Source organism: Pan paniscus, chromosome 11 (assembly GCF_029289425.2).
Source record: "Pan paniscus chromosome 11, NHGRI_mPanPan1-v2.0_pri, whole genome shotgun sequence".
Lineage (NCBI taxonomy): Eukaryota > Metazoa > Chordata > Mammalia > Primates > Hominidae > Pan > Pan paniscus.
The window spans coordinates 41,534,660-41,551,579 of NC_073260.2; the positions used below are offsets into that span (position 1 = coordinate 41,534,660).

The following is a 16,920-nucleotide window of genomic DNA, read 5'->3' on the forward strand; positions in this document are numbered from 1 at the left end:
ATATACACGTCCCTTAAAAATTAGAATCATACTGGACGTATAGGTTACTTAATAATATTTCGAGAGAGACATAGTTGCGAGTTCTTCATGGAGGTGTGTTCCCTCTCAAAAAGCGCGGGAACCTGGAGTCGCATTCTACCCTAGGAGGGCGGGCAACTGTAGCAGCTGTGTGTAAGATAAACGAGATTGGGGTCCCGGAGGGGCACACGCCCGGGATAGGGTTCGACGCCCCATGGAGAACTCACAGCTTCCCTCAACGCCACCCTGCGCGCGCGCACTCTCCTGGGTTCGCGGGACCGCGCCGGCGAGGCCACTGCGCATGCGTCAGGCATGGAGAGCGGAAGCGGAAGGTTGAATGCGTCCGGTGGGCACCTCAGCAACCAGTAGCCATGCGCGCCTTGGAGGAGACGGGGCCTCGGCCTACAGCGACCCCGTGCGGCTGCATGAAGCCGGATCTGGAGACAGGTAACTTCCAACACCGGCGGTGCCACACTCTGGAGAGGTTTAGGCTCAGGCAGCGGACTTCGTTGCCGAGAGGGGTGTGAAACGCACGATCTGGAAGTGACGTGCGTCATTCTTTTACCTACGGCGAAGGCACGGGTCACGTGCTGCGGAGACCACGTGATGTGCTTTGGCGCGGGATGACGTCATCTGGCTTGTTCCGCTTTGTTATAAGACTTGTACTGTCTGCGTAGTCTTGGCTGAGTAGCTGGAGCAGCTATGTGCAGCGTAGCGACTTTTCTCTTAGGGGTTTCCTTGCCATAGCGTATGGGAGGTGGTGTTAGGCGGGTTAGGAATTAATAAATGCCATAGAGAGGCATCCTGCGCTGTAGCAATGAGGAGAGAGAAGGGGGAAAGTTTCGGGGGGAGAAAATAGTTTTAAATTGGGCCTAGAAAGACAAGGCATGAATTTGTTTCTCTTTACTCAGACGTCTTCATAGAGGAATATATTAGCTTTAGAAACTGGAAAGCAAATGGAAGAAAATTAAAATAACCTGCCAGAGAAAGCCATTGTCAATATCTTGGTGTCTACCTTCCATGCTTGTTTCTTTGCATACACACTTGGAAAGTGAGGTACTATACGACCTGTTTAGTAACGTTAAAATAATTTTAAAAAAATCTTAACAGGGCAGTTAATGTTAATTATAACACTTTGGGCCGGGCGCAGTGGCTCACGCCTGTAATCCCAGCACTTTGGGAGGCCGAGGTGGGCGGATCACGAGGTCAGGAGATCGAGACCATCCTGGCTAACACGGTGGAACCTCGTCTCTACCAAAAAATACAAAAAAATTAGCCGGGCGTGGTGGTGGGCTCCTGTAGTCCCAGCTACTCGGGTGGCTGAGGCAGGAGAATGGCATGAACCCGGGAGGCGGGCTTGCAGTGAGCCGAGATCGCGCCACTGCACTCCAGCCTGGGCGACAGAGCGAGACTCCGTCTCAAAAAAAAAAAAAAAAAAAATTAACACTTTGTTTTGTTATTATTAATTTTTGTAGAGGCAAGCTCTCACCGTGTTGCCCAGGCTGGTCTCAAACTCCTGGGCTTAAGCAATCCACCTGCCTTAGCCTCCCAAAGTTTTGGGATTACAGGCATGAGCCACAGCAACCAGCCTAACGCTTTGTTTTAGATATGTGCTCTAATTTAACCAGCTTCCTGTTACTGAGCATTTAAGTTATTGCCAGTTTGCATTGTTCTAAAAGAAAGCTCTTGAAGCCGAAATGTTTGTGTACATTCTAAAGTTTGAACTTTGTTAAATTTCTTGGAAGTGCTATTACCTGGCCAAATGTGCTTATTTAAAAAAAATTGTTGCACACTGCCGATTACAGGTCTCATATTTTGACAGGAAGGAAAACGCAGAAGCCAGGGCTCAGAAGTCTACACAGTATAGATTTGGGGAGCTAGAAGTCTAAAGTGTTGGATGGAACAGGGAGGTGGGAACCTTTGGATTCTGATTGTGAAGAACCTTGAGTACCAGGCTAAGAAATACAAAGTCTGTTAACAGTGGAGAATATGAGAAGTTTAAAGTTAAAGAGCATAACACAAGAAACTCTAGGAGTGTTGAGGATTCGTCTAGAGTATTTTGAGAAGGGGAAGAACTTGCAGTGGGGACAGAAAGCCTAAGAAGGGTAATTTAATAGTACAGGCAGAAATGAAAAGGACCTGAACTTATTTTCAGAGCAAGACGTGTAGACAATCCTGTACACAAAAAACCCCACATTGATTGCTTGCTGGCTTTTTACTTATTACACAGTTAATACAGTTGTAATGTTTAAATGAGGAAAAAGCCTGAGCAGGGACTTTAAAAAGCACTCCTTGCTGGGCACCTTCTATTTTACTGGATGCTTTCCTATTTTATTAGTACTCTTACAGCTTTCCAAAGTAGGTAGTATCCCTTGTTTTGTAGATGAGAAAACGGATTCAGAGAGAGAAGCTAGTTTTTCCCATGGTCACACAGCTAGTGTAGTGGCCCTGTGTTGTTTTTATCCTTTCTGCATTCTGAAACCAGTCCTAATTCTCTCATGCTCCTTTGAGGAACCACTTCTCCCCATTTCCATGAGGTTCTTGTGCTGGTTTTTGGCATACCTGTGCTTATTTATCTCTATCCCTGCAAAGGCACCTAGCTAGAATTGTTGATTTACTTGTCTTTCTCTGTCAATGTACTGGAAACCCTTGAGGACGAGAACTGGTTCATATTTGTACCCCAAGTCCTTAGCACAGTGCTTACCAAAATGGTAGGTGTTTACTGTTCTTTTGGGTTTTTGTTGTTGTCGTTTTGAGATAGGCAAGAAGAAGAAGACCAGAATTCCCCTTGGCAAACAGTGTCAGGTCTCTGCTTCAAATAGCATTTATATTTCATAGCATTATCCCCAGGAGGGCACAGAGAATGTATAAATATATCCCAGAAGAGTTCAGACGTACTAGGATATGGATATTTGGTATTTTGAGAGTGGTCCCAAACATTTTAGAGTAGCAGAGTTAGAAGAACTCTTACAAAGTAGCTCTTGAGTATACTTTCAGTTCGTTGCTAATCCAGTGTTTTCTTGCTTATGTTCTTAAGGAGATGCACAAAGAGGATAGAAGTAAATCTAATTGGCAGCCACTTATATTTATCATATCATATGTGTAATCTGTGAAAAACAGGCATAGATTGATTTAGTGAAGTGATAAATCAGCTATAATATAAATTCCTAGGCCCCAAATCAAAGAGTCAAGGGCAGAAGTCTTTGATTACTTTACTGCTGACAGGACATTTCCCATGATATTGAAGCATGGTGTGATAGTCTCCTCAACCATTAAATTCCACTGTAGTAAGAGTTCTTGGTTTGTATCTTTTCTCCAAACTTAACACAATGTCTGGCAATTGTAGACACTTGGAAAATAGTGTTTCTCTCTTTCTTTTCTTTCCTTTCTTTCCCTTCTTTCCCTTTCCTTTCTTTTCTTTCCTTTTTCTTTTCTCTTTTCTTTTCATTTCTTTCTTTTTTTTTTTCTTGTCTTTGTGGAGCAGAGCTAACTCATGGGCAGTGTGCCCAGAGTATCAGCCAGAAAATGTTTCTTGAACAAATGAAAAGAAGACACAGGGATTTTGTGGCTGGGCTAGGGGTCTTTTTTGGCCATTTATCTTCCAGACATAAAGAAGATATACCAGGTCGTTTGGCCTCAGTTTCTTCATTTTTAAGATGTCTACTATATCTGTTCCATAGAAGCATGGATGAGGATTAAAAAGAAAAAACAAAAAACTGAAAACAATGCCTGTAAACATACTTGAACAAAAATTACAGTTGTCAAAAACATACAGAGTATGGATGGATCTTAGCCTCATAATATTGAGAGAGAAAAAGCAAGTCTGAGAAGACAACTTACAGTTTGGTGCCAGTTTTTATAGATCTTAAAGACAAAAATCAATGAAATACTGTTTAGGCATGCATGTACATGTAACAAAATCATATTCTAAAAGGAAGTGAATGATAAAGACCAAATTCAGGCTTCTGTTTATCTCAGAGGGAAAAGAAGGGTGTGAGGTAAGAGAAAAACAACCTAAAAAGAATAAGTCGTTAGTAACGCTCTAGTTTTTGGGATGGGTGGTGTATACACGGGGTTTCATCATATTATGCCATATAACTTATATGTATGTTGCATATAATATTTATATGTATCAAATAATGTAGCTTCTAGAAGTGAAGAGTAATGAAAGATACTGTGAGGGACAGCCCCGGACCTATAGTCTTACTGCTTATGCTGGTAGGGTAGATTTAAGGAAGCAGGAAATAGAAGTCTGAAGTGTCTTTATATCATCTCTCAGAAATTGATAACGCTGTCATGAAATGTGAAAATAATAAAAAAGTTATCAATAAATTCAAAGTGGTAGCCATGGAAACCTTGGACTTTAAATTTATATTGATAGTGTCTGGCCATTTTTTTTTTCTTTTGAAATATGTTATTACTTAAAAAAATTGTGATTTTTTTTTTTTTTGAGATGGAGTCTCGCTCACCTAGGTTGGAGTGCAGTGGCGTGATCTTGGCTCACTGCAACCTCCGCCTCCCAGGGTCAAGTGCTTCTCCTGACTCAGTTTCCTGAGTAGCTGGGACTCCAGGCATGCACCACCATGCCTGGCTAATTATTTTTTTTTTTTTGTACTTTTAGTAGAGATGGGGTTTCACCATGTTGGCCAGGCTGGTCTCGAACTCCTGACCTCAGGTGATCTGCCCACCTCAGCCTCCCAAAGTGTTGGGATTACAGGCGTGAGCCACCGCGCCTGGCCTAATTTGTGATTATTGAAAACACTTCAAATATTATAGAAATTACGAAGTTAAATTTAAAGGTAATTTAAAAATCTCACCACCCAGATTAACCACTGTTAAAAAAATTGGTGAATATTGGCCAGGTGTGGTGGCTCACACCTATAATACTAGCACTTTGAGAGGCCGAGATGGGCAGATTGCTGGAGGTCAGGAGTTTAAGACCAGCCTGGCCAACATGGTAAAACCCCTTCTCTACAAAAAAAAAAAAAAAAAAAAAAAAAAAAATTAGATGGGCATGGTGGCACGTGCCTATAATCCCAGCTACTTGGGAGACTGAGGCACGAGAGTCGCTTGAGCCTGGGAGGTGGAGATTGCAGTGAGCTGAGATCGTGCCACTGCACTCCAGTCTGGGCAACAGAGCAAGACTCTGTCTCAAAAAAAAAAAAACAAAAAACAAAAAACAAAACACAGCATTTGGTGCATATCCTTCCAGATAGCTTTCCAAACATACCTGTATGTGTTTAAGAAGGTAAATATGTAACAAATTTCCATAAGTGGGATTATATTATATATATTATTCTTTTACTTTTTCAGTTTCCACATTAATCAGTTTAGACATATATGATCTTTTCTTCCATGCAACATGAATTTTTTGAGTACCTACTCTGTTGCAGGCAATGTACTAGACAATGAGAATGCAGCGATAAACAAGACAGAAAAACTGCCCACATGGAGCTTATATTCTAGAGGGGCAGTAGGCTACTGGACCAAGCCTAACTTGAAATTTACCTTGCCTCTAGATATTTTAGCACCATGAGCTTATAAACTCTCTTTATTGCTTAAATTAGTTTATTTCATATGTTCTGTTGCTTTCAATTGAAGATATCCTTACTTATGTATACCCAGTGTTTCCTCATCTTTCATTATTCTCTGCCTCTTATTTCATACTCCAGCCAATCAAAATAGCTTGTTCCCTGCATATGCTATGACATTTCTCATTTACTTTTGTGTGCACTCTCTCCTCTATTAGAAATACCCTCATAGGCCAAGCACTGTGGCTCACGCCTTAATCCCAGCACTTTGGGAGGTCGAGGTGGGCGGATCAAGAGTTCAAGACCAGCCTGACCAATATGGTGAAACCCCATCTCTACTAAAAATACAAAAAAAAAAAAAAAAAAAAAAGTTGAGCGTGGTGGCGGGCGCCTGTAATCCCAGCTACTGGGGAGGCTGAGGCAGGAGAAATGCTTGAACCCGGGAAGCAGAAGTTGCAGTGAGCCGAGATCGGGCCACTGCACTCCAGCCTGGGCGACACAGCGAGACTCCATCTCAAAAAAAAAAAAAAAAAAAAAGAAAGAAAGAAATACGCTCATAGCCCTGGCCAGAGTCACATGACTTAGTATTGGTAGCGTAGAATTTTAATTATGGTCATAGTAGGTATTCTGAAAATGCCCCCTTACTTTCATTCTTTCTTTCTTTCTTGGACCATTATTCTTTCTAGTATATCTAAAGGGATATTACTATGTATGTAATGATGTATGTGTATGTGTGTGTATGTAATGATGAGAATACTTATACGTATTCATGAATACTATAAAAATCATTTTTATAGTTGCACGACACTAAGATTTTAAAACTATGAAACCAATGCATTAGAGAAAACATGTTTTCTTACAACTTGGTTTGACCTTTTGACTAATAATTTTTTACCTAATTTTCTCCTGTAGGGAATCTTTTAACTGAGCCAGTTGGCTACTTGGAATCTTGTTTCTCGGCCAAGAATGGTACTCCAAGACAGCCATCCATTTGTAGCTATTCTCGAGCCTGTTTGAGGATTAGAAAGAGGATCTTTAATAATCCTGAACATTCCTTGATGGGCCTAGAACAGTTTTCTCATGTTTGGTAAGTTGCTTTATAGTTAGATGTAGGATTTTGGGCCAGAACTTGCCCCCGAATAAAGTACTCTAGTTGAAGGCAACCTTGGAGTCTGCCATCCAGACCACCCTCATCTTTGTTTTGTTTTGTTTTTGAGTAGGGGTCTCTGTCACCCAGGTTGGAGTACAGTGGTGCAATAGCAGCGCACTGTAACCTCTGCCTCCTGAGCTCAAGGTATCCTTCCACCTCAGCCTCCTGAGTAGCTGGGACCGCAGGTGTATGCCACCATGCCTGGCTAATTCTTTTTTGTATTTTTGGTAGAGATGGGGTTTCACCATGTTGCCCAGGCTGGAACTCTCATCTTTTGCATGGATTTTTTATTTTTTTTATTTTTTAAGACAAGTGCAGTAGTGAGAAGAGGGGAAAAGTAGAACAAAAAGTTCAATCTGTAACTGACTGTGAACAATCAATTGAGATAACTCACTACCTTTGAACCAGCCTGTTGTATGGAATTTTGTACTGTATTTGTGCATATGATTATCTGTGTCATTTAGAGATCCTCAGGGAAGCTTGGGATCCACTGAGGTGGCATGTTCCATTTGCAGTTGGTTCTAATGGTGATGAATGCCTTCTGTTGAGTGGAAATTATAGACCTCCTTGACTCTGCCCCTGGGTCATTATTCTGCCCTCTAGACCAGGGGTCAGTAAACTATGGCCCATTTTTGTAAATTATTTTTATGGGAACAAAGTCATGTCCATTTGTTTAAGTATTGTTTGTGGCTGCTTTCATGCTATAGCAGCAGAGTTGAATAGTCTCTATAGTGACTGGTTGGCCTGCATGTCCTAAAATATTACTCTCTGACCTTTTACAGAAAAAGTTTGCAGATCCTGCTCTAGACTCATGTAGAATTAAGTATACTCCTAAAAGACAAGACACTGTAGAAATCTGGATACTTTAAGTGTTACCTATATTAGGGCCTGTGTTATACTAGCATTGTTTGTTGTCATTTCAAATTCTGTCCGTGTTTATTCTTCCTCACCTCAACATCAGCAGTCTGAATCGGTCTGTTTTTATTGGTAGAGACCTAAAAATTAAGTGTATATTCTGAAATAGTTTATTTTTCATGTCAATTTGGGGACAAGAGTAGATTAGAAAGAAAATGTATGTTCTGACCTAGTTTGTATTATGATCCTGATTGAATTATTTAAGTTAAAAACATTGATGATGGAAAAAATGGGTTCAGAAGTATATAAAGAGATTTTTCCTTATCCCTCCTGTTTTCCTCCCCTCTCTCCCTAACCCCAACCACTCATCAGAGCTTATTACTGTTAACAGCATGGTGTAGATCCTGCCAGACCTTTTAATTTTTTCTTTTTCAAGTACACATAGAAACAAATATATACATACAGAGTGGGTATTTGCTTTTTTAAAAAAAGTATGTTTTCTTCACATAACAGTATATACCATGGAGAACTTTCACGACAGTAGATTTACCTTTTTTTCTTTAATAGCTGTCTATTATTACAAAATATAGATGTATATTTTGTAATATACACACTCTTGTTAGTGGAGGGCTATGTTGTTGTTATAGTAACTGTGACAAACCCCCTTAGACACATTCTTGGCCACTTATGTATTTTTATGAACAGGATATCAGAAGTGGATATATTGGGTTAGAAGGTAAGCATATTTAGAATTTTGGGGAACTACTTCCAAATTATCCTCTAAAATTAACCAATGTGTACTTCAATAATATATGCAAATGACCTTTTTCTTACACCCTTCCCAACACAATATGTTATCAGTTTTTTACATTTTTGCCTGATGGGGAAAAAGAGTATTTTGGATTTTTAGTTTAATTTCTAAATTTAGAAATTTCTAATTATTAGTGAAGCTCAACATCTTTTCATATGGTTCTTAGCTACTTGCCATTTTTTTGTGAATTACTTATTCATGTTCTTTGCATAGTGTCCTATGTTGGGTTGTCCTTAGTAATTTGTAGGAACAATTTGTGTGCCACAGATATTAACCTATGGTCCATTATGTATGTAGCAAACGTTTTCTCTTAGGCTGACATTTTGTAGTACATAAATGTAATGATTTCATGAGTTCAAATCCGTTAGTTTTTCTTCTTGGCTTCTTGGTTTTGTATCTTTTTTAGGAAGGTCTAGTCATGCCAAATGGAAAAAAAAAGGAAGGTCTGGTAAAGGTATTTAACATTTCTGAACTTCAATTTCCTCATCCCAAAAATGGGGGATAAATTATATTACTTAAGATAGTTAAGACGATTGTATGAAATGAGTGTAAAAATGTTTTACCGTACTACCTGGCAAACAGCAGACACTTAGTAAATATTGTTTATTGGGCACTTGATAAACGTCTCTTAAGTTCCTACTGTGTGCCAGTTGTTGTGTTAGCTGCAAAGGATGTAGAGATGAGATTCTGTCTCTTCCTTTAAGGAAAGCGGATGGTGTTATTTTCTTCCTACCAGATTACAAGTTAATACTATTTAAAACATGATTTCTGTTAATTTGTGGGAGATTGCATTTTTTTCCCCATCAGATCATTGTGGTAAAATAACTTGTGCTCTTTTCTTATTCCGTGGTTTGTTTCGTTTTCTATAGGATTTTGTTTGTTTTTCACAAAAATGGTCATTTGAGCTGTAAGGCAAAAGTGCAGCCTCCTAGGCTGAACGGTGCAAAGACTGGAGTTTTTTCCACAAGGAGCCCTCATCGTCCCAATGCAATAGGACTGACCCTGGCCAAGCTGGAAAAGGTAGAAGGTAACCCATTTCATTTGTACTTTTACCTTTTTCCTCACCCAAAAAAGCCTTATAAAATAAACAGCATTCACTACTGGCTGTTTATTCAGACGAGTACCAATGATGTTAACTCCTGAGAACCACCAGACATTGAAGAAAATACAATGATTAAAAGAATGTTAGCATTGAAAAATGTTGAAATAAACTCATAGGATGCTCAGAGCTTGTTTATATTATTGCATATATCCAAAACTATTAAATTATTTAGAAATAACACAAATTTCAGAATCATTAAATTAGTAACCAAAGTTTCTCTGACTTGGAATGCAGTAAATACAAAATGATTAAAAATAAATGGACACTTTCCAATTTAACACACAATAACTCATTGTACATGCACATATGGAAAACACATAGACTGGTGGTATATCATTCCTTCCTTGCAGCCTTGGGGAAATGGACAGACATCATGGCTGCAGTGCTGATGTCAACTGTGCTGTGTGGCAGGAGTCTGGGATGAATCACACTACAAGGACAAACATTAGTCAGATTGTAGAAGTTTTAAACTAACTAGTTTTAACTGTGTGTTCGTATATAACCTAGTTACGCATTTATGGAAAGCATTCCATTCTGACCTAACAGATGCATTTGTTATAGAGGCAGCAGATGAAATGGCAGGTAAACTAGGAGTCAAGAGACCATTCCAGGCTTCAGCCTGCTGGTTGTGAAGTTGGCAAAGGAGAAGGACCTGCTTCCTCTGTGATTCCACAGCATATTTTGAGAATCTTGTAAGAGAGAAGTTCTAAAACTACTTTTTCAGGCTATTGGACACTAAATAGATGAGAGCAGTTATTTTACTTGTTCTTTCCCAGAACTTGAACTCTCCCACTGGATTGTACTCAACTGGGCCTTAGGTAGTTTTCTCAGAAAAATTCAGTAGCTGATCCACCTTGAATTTTATCAATTTGTAATGGCTAACAAACTTGGATAGCAAGTACTAGAAGATTTTACGATTATTCAGGGACATATTTTCTAGCACTGAATATGTGCCAGACATTGTCCTAGGTGCTAGAGCTATAGTGATAAACAAATCAGATGAAAATAGAAATCCATGCCCTAAAGAACTTAATGTTTCAATTGGGGAGGTCAAGTCAGATAGGTTAAAAGGCAAACACAGTAGCACTGTAGACATTACTATATAAGCTTTATGGCAACTAGTGGTTTGTGCAGTGCTTTACAGTTAGTAAACAGTGTTCGCGTACCTTATCTCACAGTGGCTTCGTGGGTTTGACAAAGTAGAAATCCTCATCTCATAGGTGAGGAAACTAGGGCTCTTTAAGATTAGATAATCTGTCTAATAGCATCCAGCCAGGTGGTCATCTGACTCTAAATCCTTTGAAGTCTTCCTTATGCTACAGTGCCTTTCTTTTTCCTACAGATATTGTTAGGCATAATTTATCATCTAGCACGTCCAGAATCATCTTTCCAGAGTTCCAGCTCATTCATAATAACATGTTTCAGAAATCAGGGTCCTGTGTTAGTTACGTTTTTCTTAAATGGAGACGGAATCAAATGTGACTGCATGCAGTTTTTCTGTTCTCATTTGGCCTATTTTCCAAGAGTAAGGTTAGTAGATGACTATTTGTAGAAGTAACTGGACGGCATCTGTCCAGTGGGACAGCTGGAGACTTGTCTTTAGTATTTGGTAATGCTGACTTATGTGCTGCTTAATCTTTTGAGTCTTGATGGATGTATTAGATTTCTATTGTTGTGTAACAAATTACCACAGAATCATCAGTTTAAACAACACACATGTATTATGTGTTTGAAACATTATTATGTATCTGTGGGTCAGAAGGATGGGCACAGCTTAACTAGGTCATCTGCTTAGGTCTCACTAGACTGCAATTAAATTGTCTGCTGATATGAGTTCTTATCTGGAGGCTTGACCATGGAAGAATCTGCTTAAGCTCACTCAGACTGTTGGCCACATTGATTTCCTTGCCATCGTAGTAGGACTGGCGGCCCCAGATTCTTGCTGGTTGTTGGCTGGAGGCTGCCCTCAGTGTCTAAAGGCTGTTTGCAGTTCCTTGCTATGTGGGCTTCCTAGCACGCCTGCCTACTTCAGCAAGCCTTCAAGGAGAGTCTCTTGAGTGAGTCTTCCAGCCAGCAGCAGTGCTAATGAAAAGCATAGTCACTGGAGGGACATCATACCTCTTTTGCCATATTCTGTTGGTTAGAAGCCAGTCACACTCAAGGGGAAGGATTATATAAGGGCATGAACTTCAGGACGTGTGGGTCACAGGGCCACTTTTGGATCTGTTTGCCACAGTAAGAACCTTCATTGGTCCCACAGAGATATACTGAGGACTACTATATCCCTGGAACAGAAGCACCAGTGATACAAAGATGAGTTGGTCCCAGCCTGTGTTAAGGGGCCTGCCTGCGTCTAGGGATGAAGACTCTAAGCAGGTCACTACCCTACCATGGGGAAAGGGCTCTAGCAGAGGTTTGTGCACAGGCTTCTCTATGGGGACTGTAGGAAAGAATGCTTTTGTCTGGAGGAGCCAGAAAGGCTTTGTAAAAGGTGTGCTTTTGAGGGCCTCAAAGAGCAAGTAGGAGCTTGATAGGTAGAGAAGAGGATGGGCTACCAGGTAGCAAGAAGGGTGTGTGTTGGTACTAGGTCTATGTGAGAGAATTATGAGTAAGTGCAGTGAGGCGTAAGCAGACAGTGTTAGAGGATTCTGGGGTGTGACTGTATTCTCCAAGTGTTTGCACTGTTCTTCATTTTTCACGTTTTTATGTCATAGGTGGAGCTATATACCTTTCTGGAATTGACATGATACATGGCACACCCGTACTAGACATCAAGCCCTACATAGCTGAGTATGACTCACCGCAAAATGTGATGGAGCCTTTAGCAGACTTTAATTTACAGAATAACCAACATACACCAAACACTGTGTCCCAGTCTGACAGCAAGACTGACAGCTGTGACCAGCGACAGCTCTCAGGGTGTGATGAGCCACAACCCCACCATAGCACTAAGAAGAAACCTAAATGTCCTGAAGACAGAACTTCAGAAGAAAACTACCTGACACACAGTGACACAGCCAAAATTCAGCAAGCATTTCCTATGCACAGGGAGATAGCAGCGGATTTTGGTTTGGAATCAAGATGTGATCAGAGTTCCAGCGTGGCAGAAGAACAAATTGGCCCATATTGCCCAGAGAAGAGCTTTTCAGAGAAAGGTACAGACAAGAAGCTAGAAAGAGTGGAAGGAGCAGCAGTCTTGCAAGGAAGCAGGGCAGAGACACAGCCCATGGCCCCTCACTGCCCTGCTGGAAGGGCTGATGGAGCTCCCCGCAGCGTGGTTCCTGCCTGGGTGACAGAGGCTCCTGTGGCCACTTTAGAAGTGCGGTTTACTCCTCATGCAGAGATGGACCTTGGGCAGCTCAGTTCACAAGGTATCTTCAGTTTCCTCATTCTGAATGAGAGATGAACTTTTACTTTGAGATTTAGCCAAGTTTGGTATTTGTGAAGGCAGGTATGTGGAGTGTTTGTCAGTATGACTGGTTTTTAGGAAACAGGTATAAAATAATATTTTTGCAGTACCATCATGTGATGACTTTTGTTGGACAACTGTGTGGTCAGCACAGTTAGTTCCAGGCTGTCAGTAAAGCATTGGCAGAGAGTGGCTGCTGCCTCACAAGGTGGCCTATGACTTACAGCCCCTTGTCTACTTGCTACAGTAGTTCTTAGAGTCTTCAAATATCATTCAGAAGCTAAATTGTGCTTGTTCTATACTTATGTACATAAAGTTTTCTTATTTGTTTTACTGTCTGACTTGAGAAATGTTGCATTGTATTCTGACTGTCAGGTAGCCGATAGCTCAGCCTCTGGCACAGAGGACTCTAGGAGCCCAGAGTCAGAGGGGAGGAGTCTCTTAGCACAGAACTTGCCCCAACAAAGTCCCACTGCTAGAGGCATACACTTTGCTGCAGAAGAGAGGCCACAGGGCTCTTACATGGAGCCTGCTTACTTTAACACATGGTTCTTAACAAATGTTATCTGGTTTCCCCAGCCCACAGCAGATCCCAAGCAGTAGCCTAGGATGAAGGAAGGGGCTGTTAAGATGTGGATACAGCGATACCAGTAAGAAGTAACTAATTTCAGGCTGGGCACGGTGGCTCACTCCTGTAATCCCAGCACTTTGGGAGGCTGAGGTGGGTGGATCACTTGAGGTCCGGAGTTCAAGACCAGCCTGGCCAACATGATGAAACCCTATCTCTATTAAAAATACAAAAAGCCAGTTGTGGTGGCAGGTGCCTGTAATTTCAGCTACTCGGGTGGCTGAGGCAGGAGAATTGCTTGAACCTAGGAGGCAGAGGTTACAGTGAGCCGAGATGTTGCCACTGTACTCCAGCCTGGGTGACAGAGTGAGACTCCATCAAAAAGAAGAAGCTGGTTGCCAAGGAGATGTCAGATTGCAAAAAGCTGTTCTTTGTGTTACAACTCAGTAAGGAGCCAGCATAACCATATAAAGAGGGAAGTTCATTTATTCATTCTACAGTTGTTTACTGAGCTTCTGCTACATACCAGACATTGGTCTAGGTTCTTGGAATACATCAGTGAACAAAACAGATATAAAAAACCCCTGCTGTCATGGAGCTTGCATTCTAATGGGGAGGAGAGAGACAAATTAAAAGTATAATAAGCAATCAAGTTATTAGACCAAACATATTCAACATTATATAATATTAGAAGGTGATAAGAGTTACTGAAAAATTTAAGAGAGAATACAGCAGGCTTGGAGTGTTGTTACTATTTTATTTTATTTTTGAGACAGGGTCTCACTCTGTCACCCAGACTGGAGTGCAGTGGCAAGAACATGGCTTACTGCAGCCTCAACCTTCGGGGCTCAAGCAGTCCTCCCACCTCAGCCTTCTGTGTAGCTGGGACTGCAGGTGTGCACCACAACACCTGGCTAATATTTTGATTTTTTTTTTTTTTTTTTTTTTTTTGAGACGGAGTCTCGCTCTGTCGCCCAGGCTGGAGTGCAGTGGCTCGATCTCGGCTCACTGCAAGCTCCGCCTCCCAGGTTCACGCCATTCACCTGCCTCAGCCTCCTGAGTAACTGGGACTACAGGCGCCCGCCACCACACCCAGCTAATTTTTTGTATTTTTAGTAGAGACTGAGTTTCACCGTGTTAGGCAGCATGGTCTTGATCTCCTGACCTTGCGATTCCCCCGCCTTGGCCTCCCAAAGTGCCCAGATTACAGGTGTGAGCCACCGTGCCCAACCTATTTTGAATTTTTAAAGAGACGGGGTCTCATTTTGTTGCCCAGACTTGTCTTGAACTCTTGGGGGTCAGGGGATCCTCTGTCTCAGCCTCCCAAAGTGCAGGGATTACAGGTGTGAGCCACTGCACCTAGCCTGTTGCAATTTTAAATAGGTGGCCCCAGTGGGCCTCACTGAGAAAGACACATATGAGCAAAGGTCAAAGAGGTGAAGACGTGAGCCAGCCTGTCCAGAGAAAGGACATGCTGGCCTGAGGGACAGCCAGTGCACAGCCGCAAAGTGGAGGGTGCGTGGCACGTTTGAGGTCATGTGGCCAGAGTGGACTGAGGAGGGCTGAGCAGAAGGATATGAGGTCAAAGAGGCACTAGAAAAGGGACGAGGTCACCTAAGGGTTCTATAGGTCATTGTAAGGACTTGAGTTTTGATCTTGGGAGAAGTAAAAGGCAGAGAAACTTGATGTCCGTATCCCCAGAGAGCAGGCGACCATCTCTGGGGTCAGATCACTACCTGTGTGATTTCTGGGATGTCACACCTCAGTGACATGCAAAGGCAAGCTGGAGTTCCTTATTGAGACAATGAAGACTTTCATTCTATATCCAGAAAATAAAGGCTTACACAACCAAAGATACTAGATTTTCCCCTGCTTTACTAGCAGGGAGAGAATGAAGAGGCTAGGGGGGTATTTGGCTTTGATAGTCCAACCTGAAGGAGGTTTTTCTGATGGGAAAAAGAAGTCTAAAAGTTGGGACTGGAGATACATGCCAACTGACTCTGAGATTTCCCCATTTCTTCCTGTCAGAGCCACAGCCAGCCCACACTGTTGCCTCTTGCAAAGGAAAAGCCACCCCTTCCTCTGGGTGGAGGCAGCCACCTGCCAGGGCCCAGGAACTGGTTTTAGCCCCAACATGCAAACTTCAGCCAAGTGCTGTATGCAGGGCACCCCCTGCACTTCTAGACACGGCAGTCTCGTGGTCATGAGTGGTGATGCCACTTGAGGGTTTTGCTTCTCTTTGGCTCCTAAGGCTTTACTTTTAAACAAAGCTTTTGATTTTAAAATTGATCTTTTTATTTTTAAAAGTTTTGTTGATGGAAATCATTACATCACTGTATACAGTTGATGGGAGGAAGCTGGTCAGTTGTAAAAGGATTTTATGGTGGAACAAAACAGTCTTGCCTTCTAGACACTTTATGCTTACCACTTGTCCTGTGGTTATTGTCGAATGCAACCTACTATGGAAAGTTTTGTTTTTCTTTCTTTTCTTTTTTCTTTCTTTTTTTTTTTTTTTTGAGACGGAGTCTTACTCTGTCACCCAGGCTGGAGTGTAGTGACGCGATCTCGGCTCACCGCAACCGCCTCCTCCCGGGTTCAAGCGATTCTCCTCCCTCAGCCTCCTGAGTAGCTGGGATTACAGGCGTGAGCCACCACACCCGGCCTGGAAAGTTTTGTTTTTTAAACTGCAGTGCAGTATGTGTCAGATGTTTGAAATATGCCTTACTGATTAAAAAAATGATTAAAATGAGAAATTATGCAGTGTAACTACAAAACAGGAACTGATTGATAGCAAACAGCAAAATTCAGAGCTGTTGCAGAAATAAGAAGTGACTTCAGGAAGTTCTGAGTCTAGAAGAGGTTAAAGGTGTTGAAGTGGGAGGAAGTTTGGTGCTGGAGTAAAGGTCTGGGCAGAGTGCTGTGGGCACTCTGAGAGGAGAATCCTGACTTGTGTCTGGGAGGGAGTGTGGAAGGAAACAGTGCTTGAGCTGAGCCTGGCAGGATGAGTAGGCAGGGAATTGGGGGAAGGCACCCATGCCAGATAAACGGCCAAGCAGAGGCCTGGAGCCTCTCCCAGAAACGCCGTCACAGGGGAGTGTGATGAGCTCTCCTCATTTTTGAGTGGCCTTCAGAGCCATTTTCTATGAGCCATGCAGTAAAGGAACCTTTGATTTTTTTTTTTTTTTTTTGAGATACAGTCTCTTTCTGTCACCCAGGCTGGAGTGCAGTGGTGCAATCTTGGCTCACTGCAACCTCCACCTCCCGGGTTCAAGTGATCCTCCTGCCTCCTGAGTAGCTAGAATTACAGGCGTGCACCACCATACCTGGCTAATTTTTTTTTTTTTTTGTATTTTTAGTAGAGATGGCGTTTCACCATGTTGGTCAGGCTGGTCTCAAATTTCTGACCTTGTGATCCTCCTGCCTTGGCCTCCCAAAGTGCTGGGATTACAGGTGTGAGCCACCGTGCCCAGCCCATA

General features: G+C 42.0%; 1 protein-coding gene across 3 annotated transcripts in view; it reads left to right on the forward strand.

The window, feature by feature from the left end:
* The first annotated feature begins 312 nt into the window (after nucleotides 1-312).
* Nucleotides 313-16,920, forward strand: part of TRMO (tRNA methyltransferase O) — a 28,774-nt gene continuing 12,166 nt past the window's right edge. Inside the window, exons 1-4 of one of the 3 annotated variants that reach the window (XM_003820618.4) lie at nucleotides 313-465; nucleotides 6,462-6,636; nucleotides 9,235-9,392; nucleotides 12,182-12,838. In XM_003820618.4, the coding sequence (XP_003820666.2) occupies nucleotides 390-465; nucleotides 6,462-6,636; nucleotides 9,235-9,392; nucleotides 12,182-12,838 (1,066 nt within the window). In that variant the 5' untranslated portion in view covers nucleotides 313-389. The remainder of the gene's footprint in view (nucleotides 466-6,461; nucleotides 6,637-9,234; nucleotides 9,393-12,181; nucleotides 12,839-16,920) is intronic. The other 2 variants (XM_008974057.5, XM_024930191.4) reach the window with 2 other exon arrangements.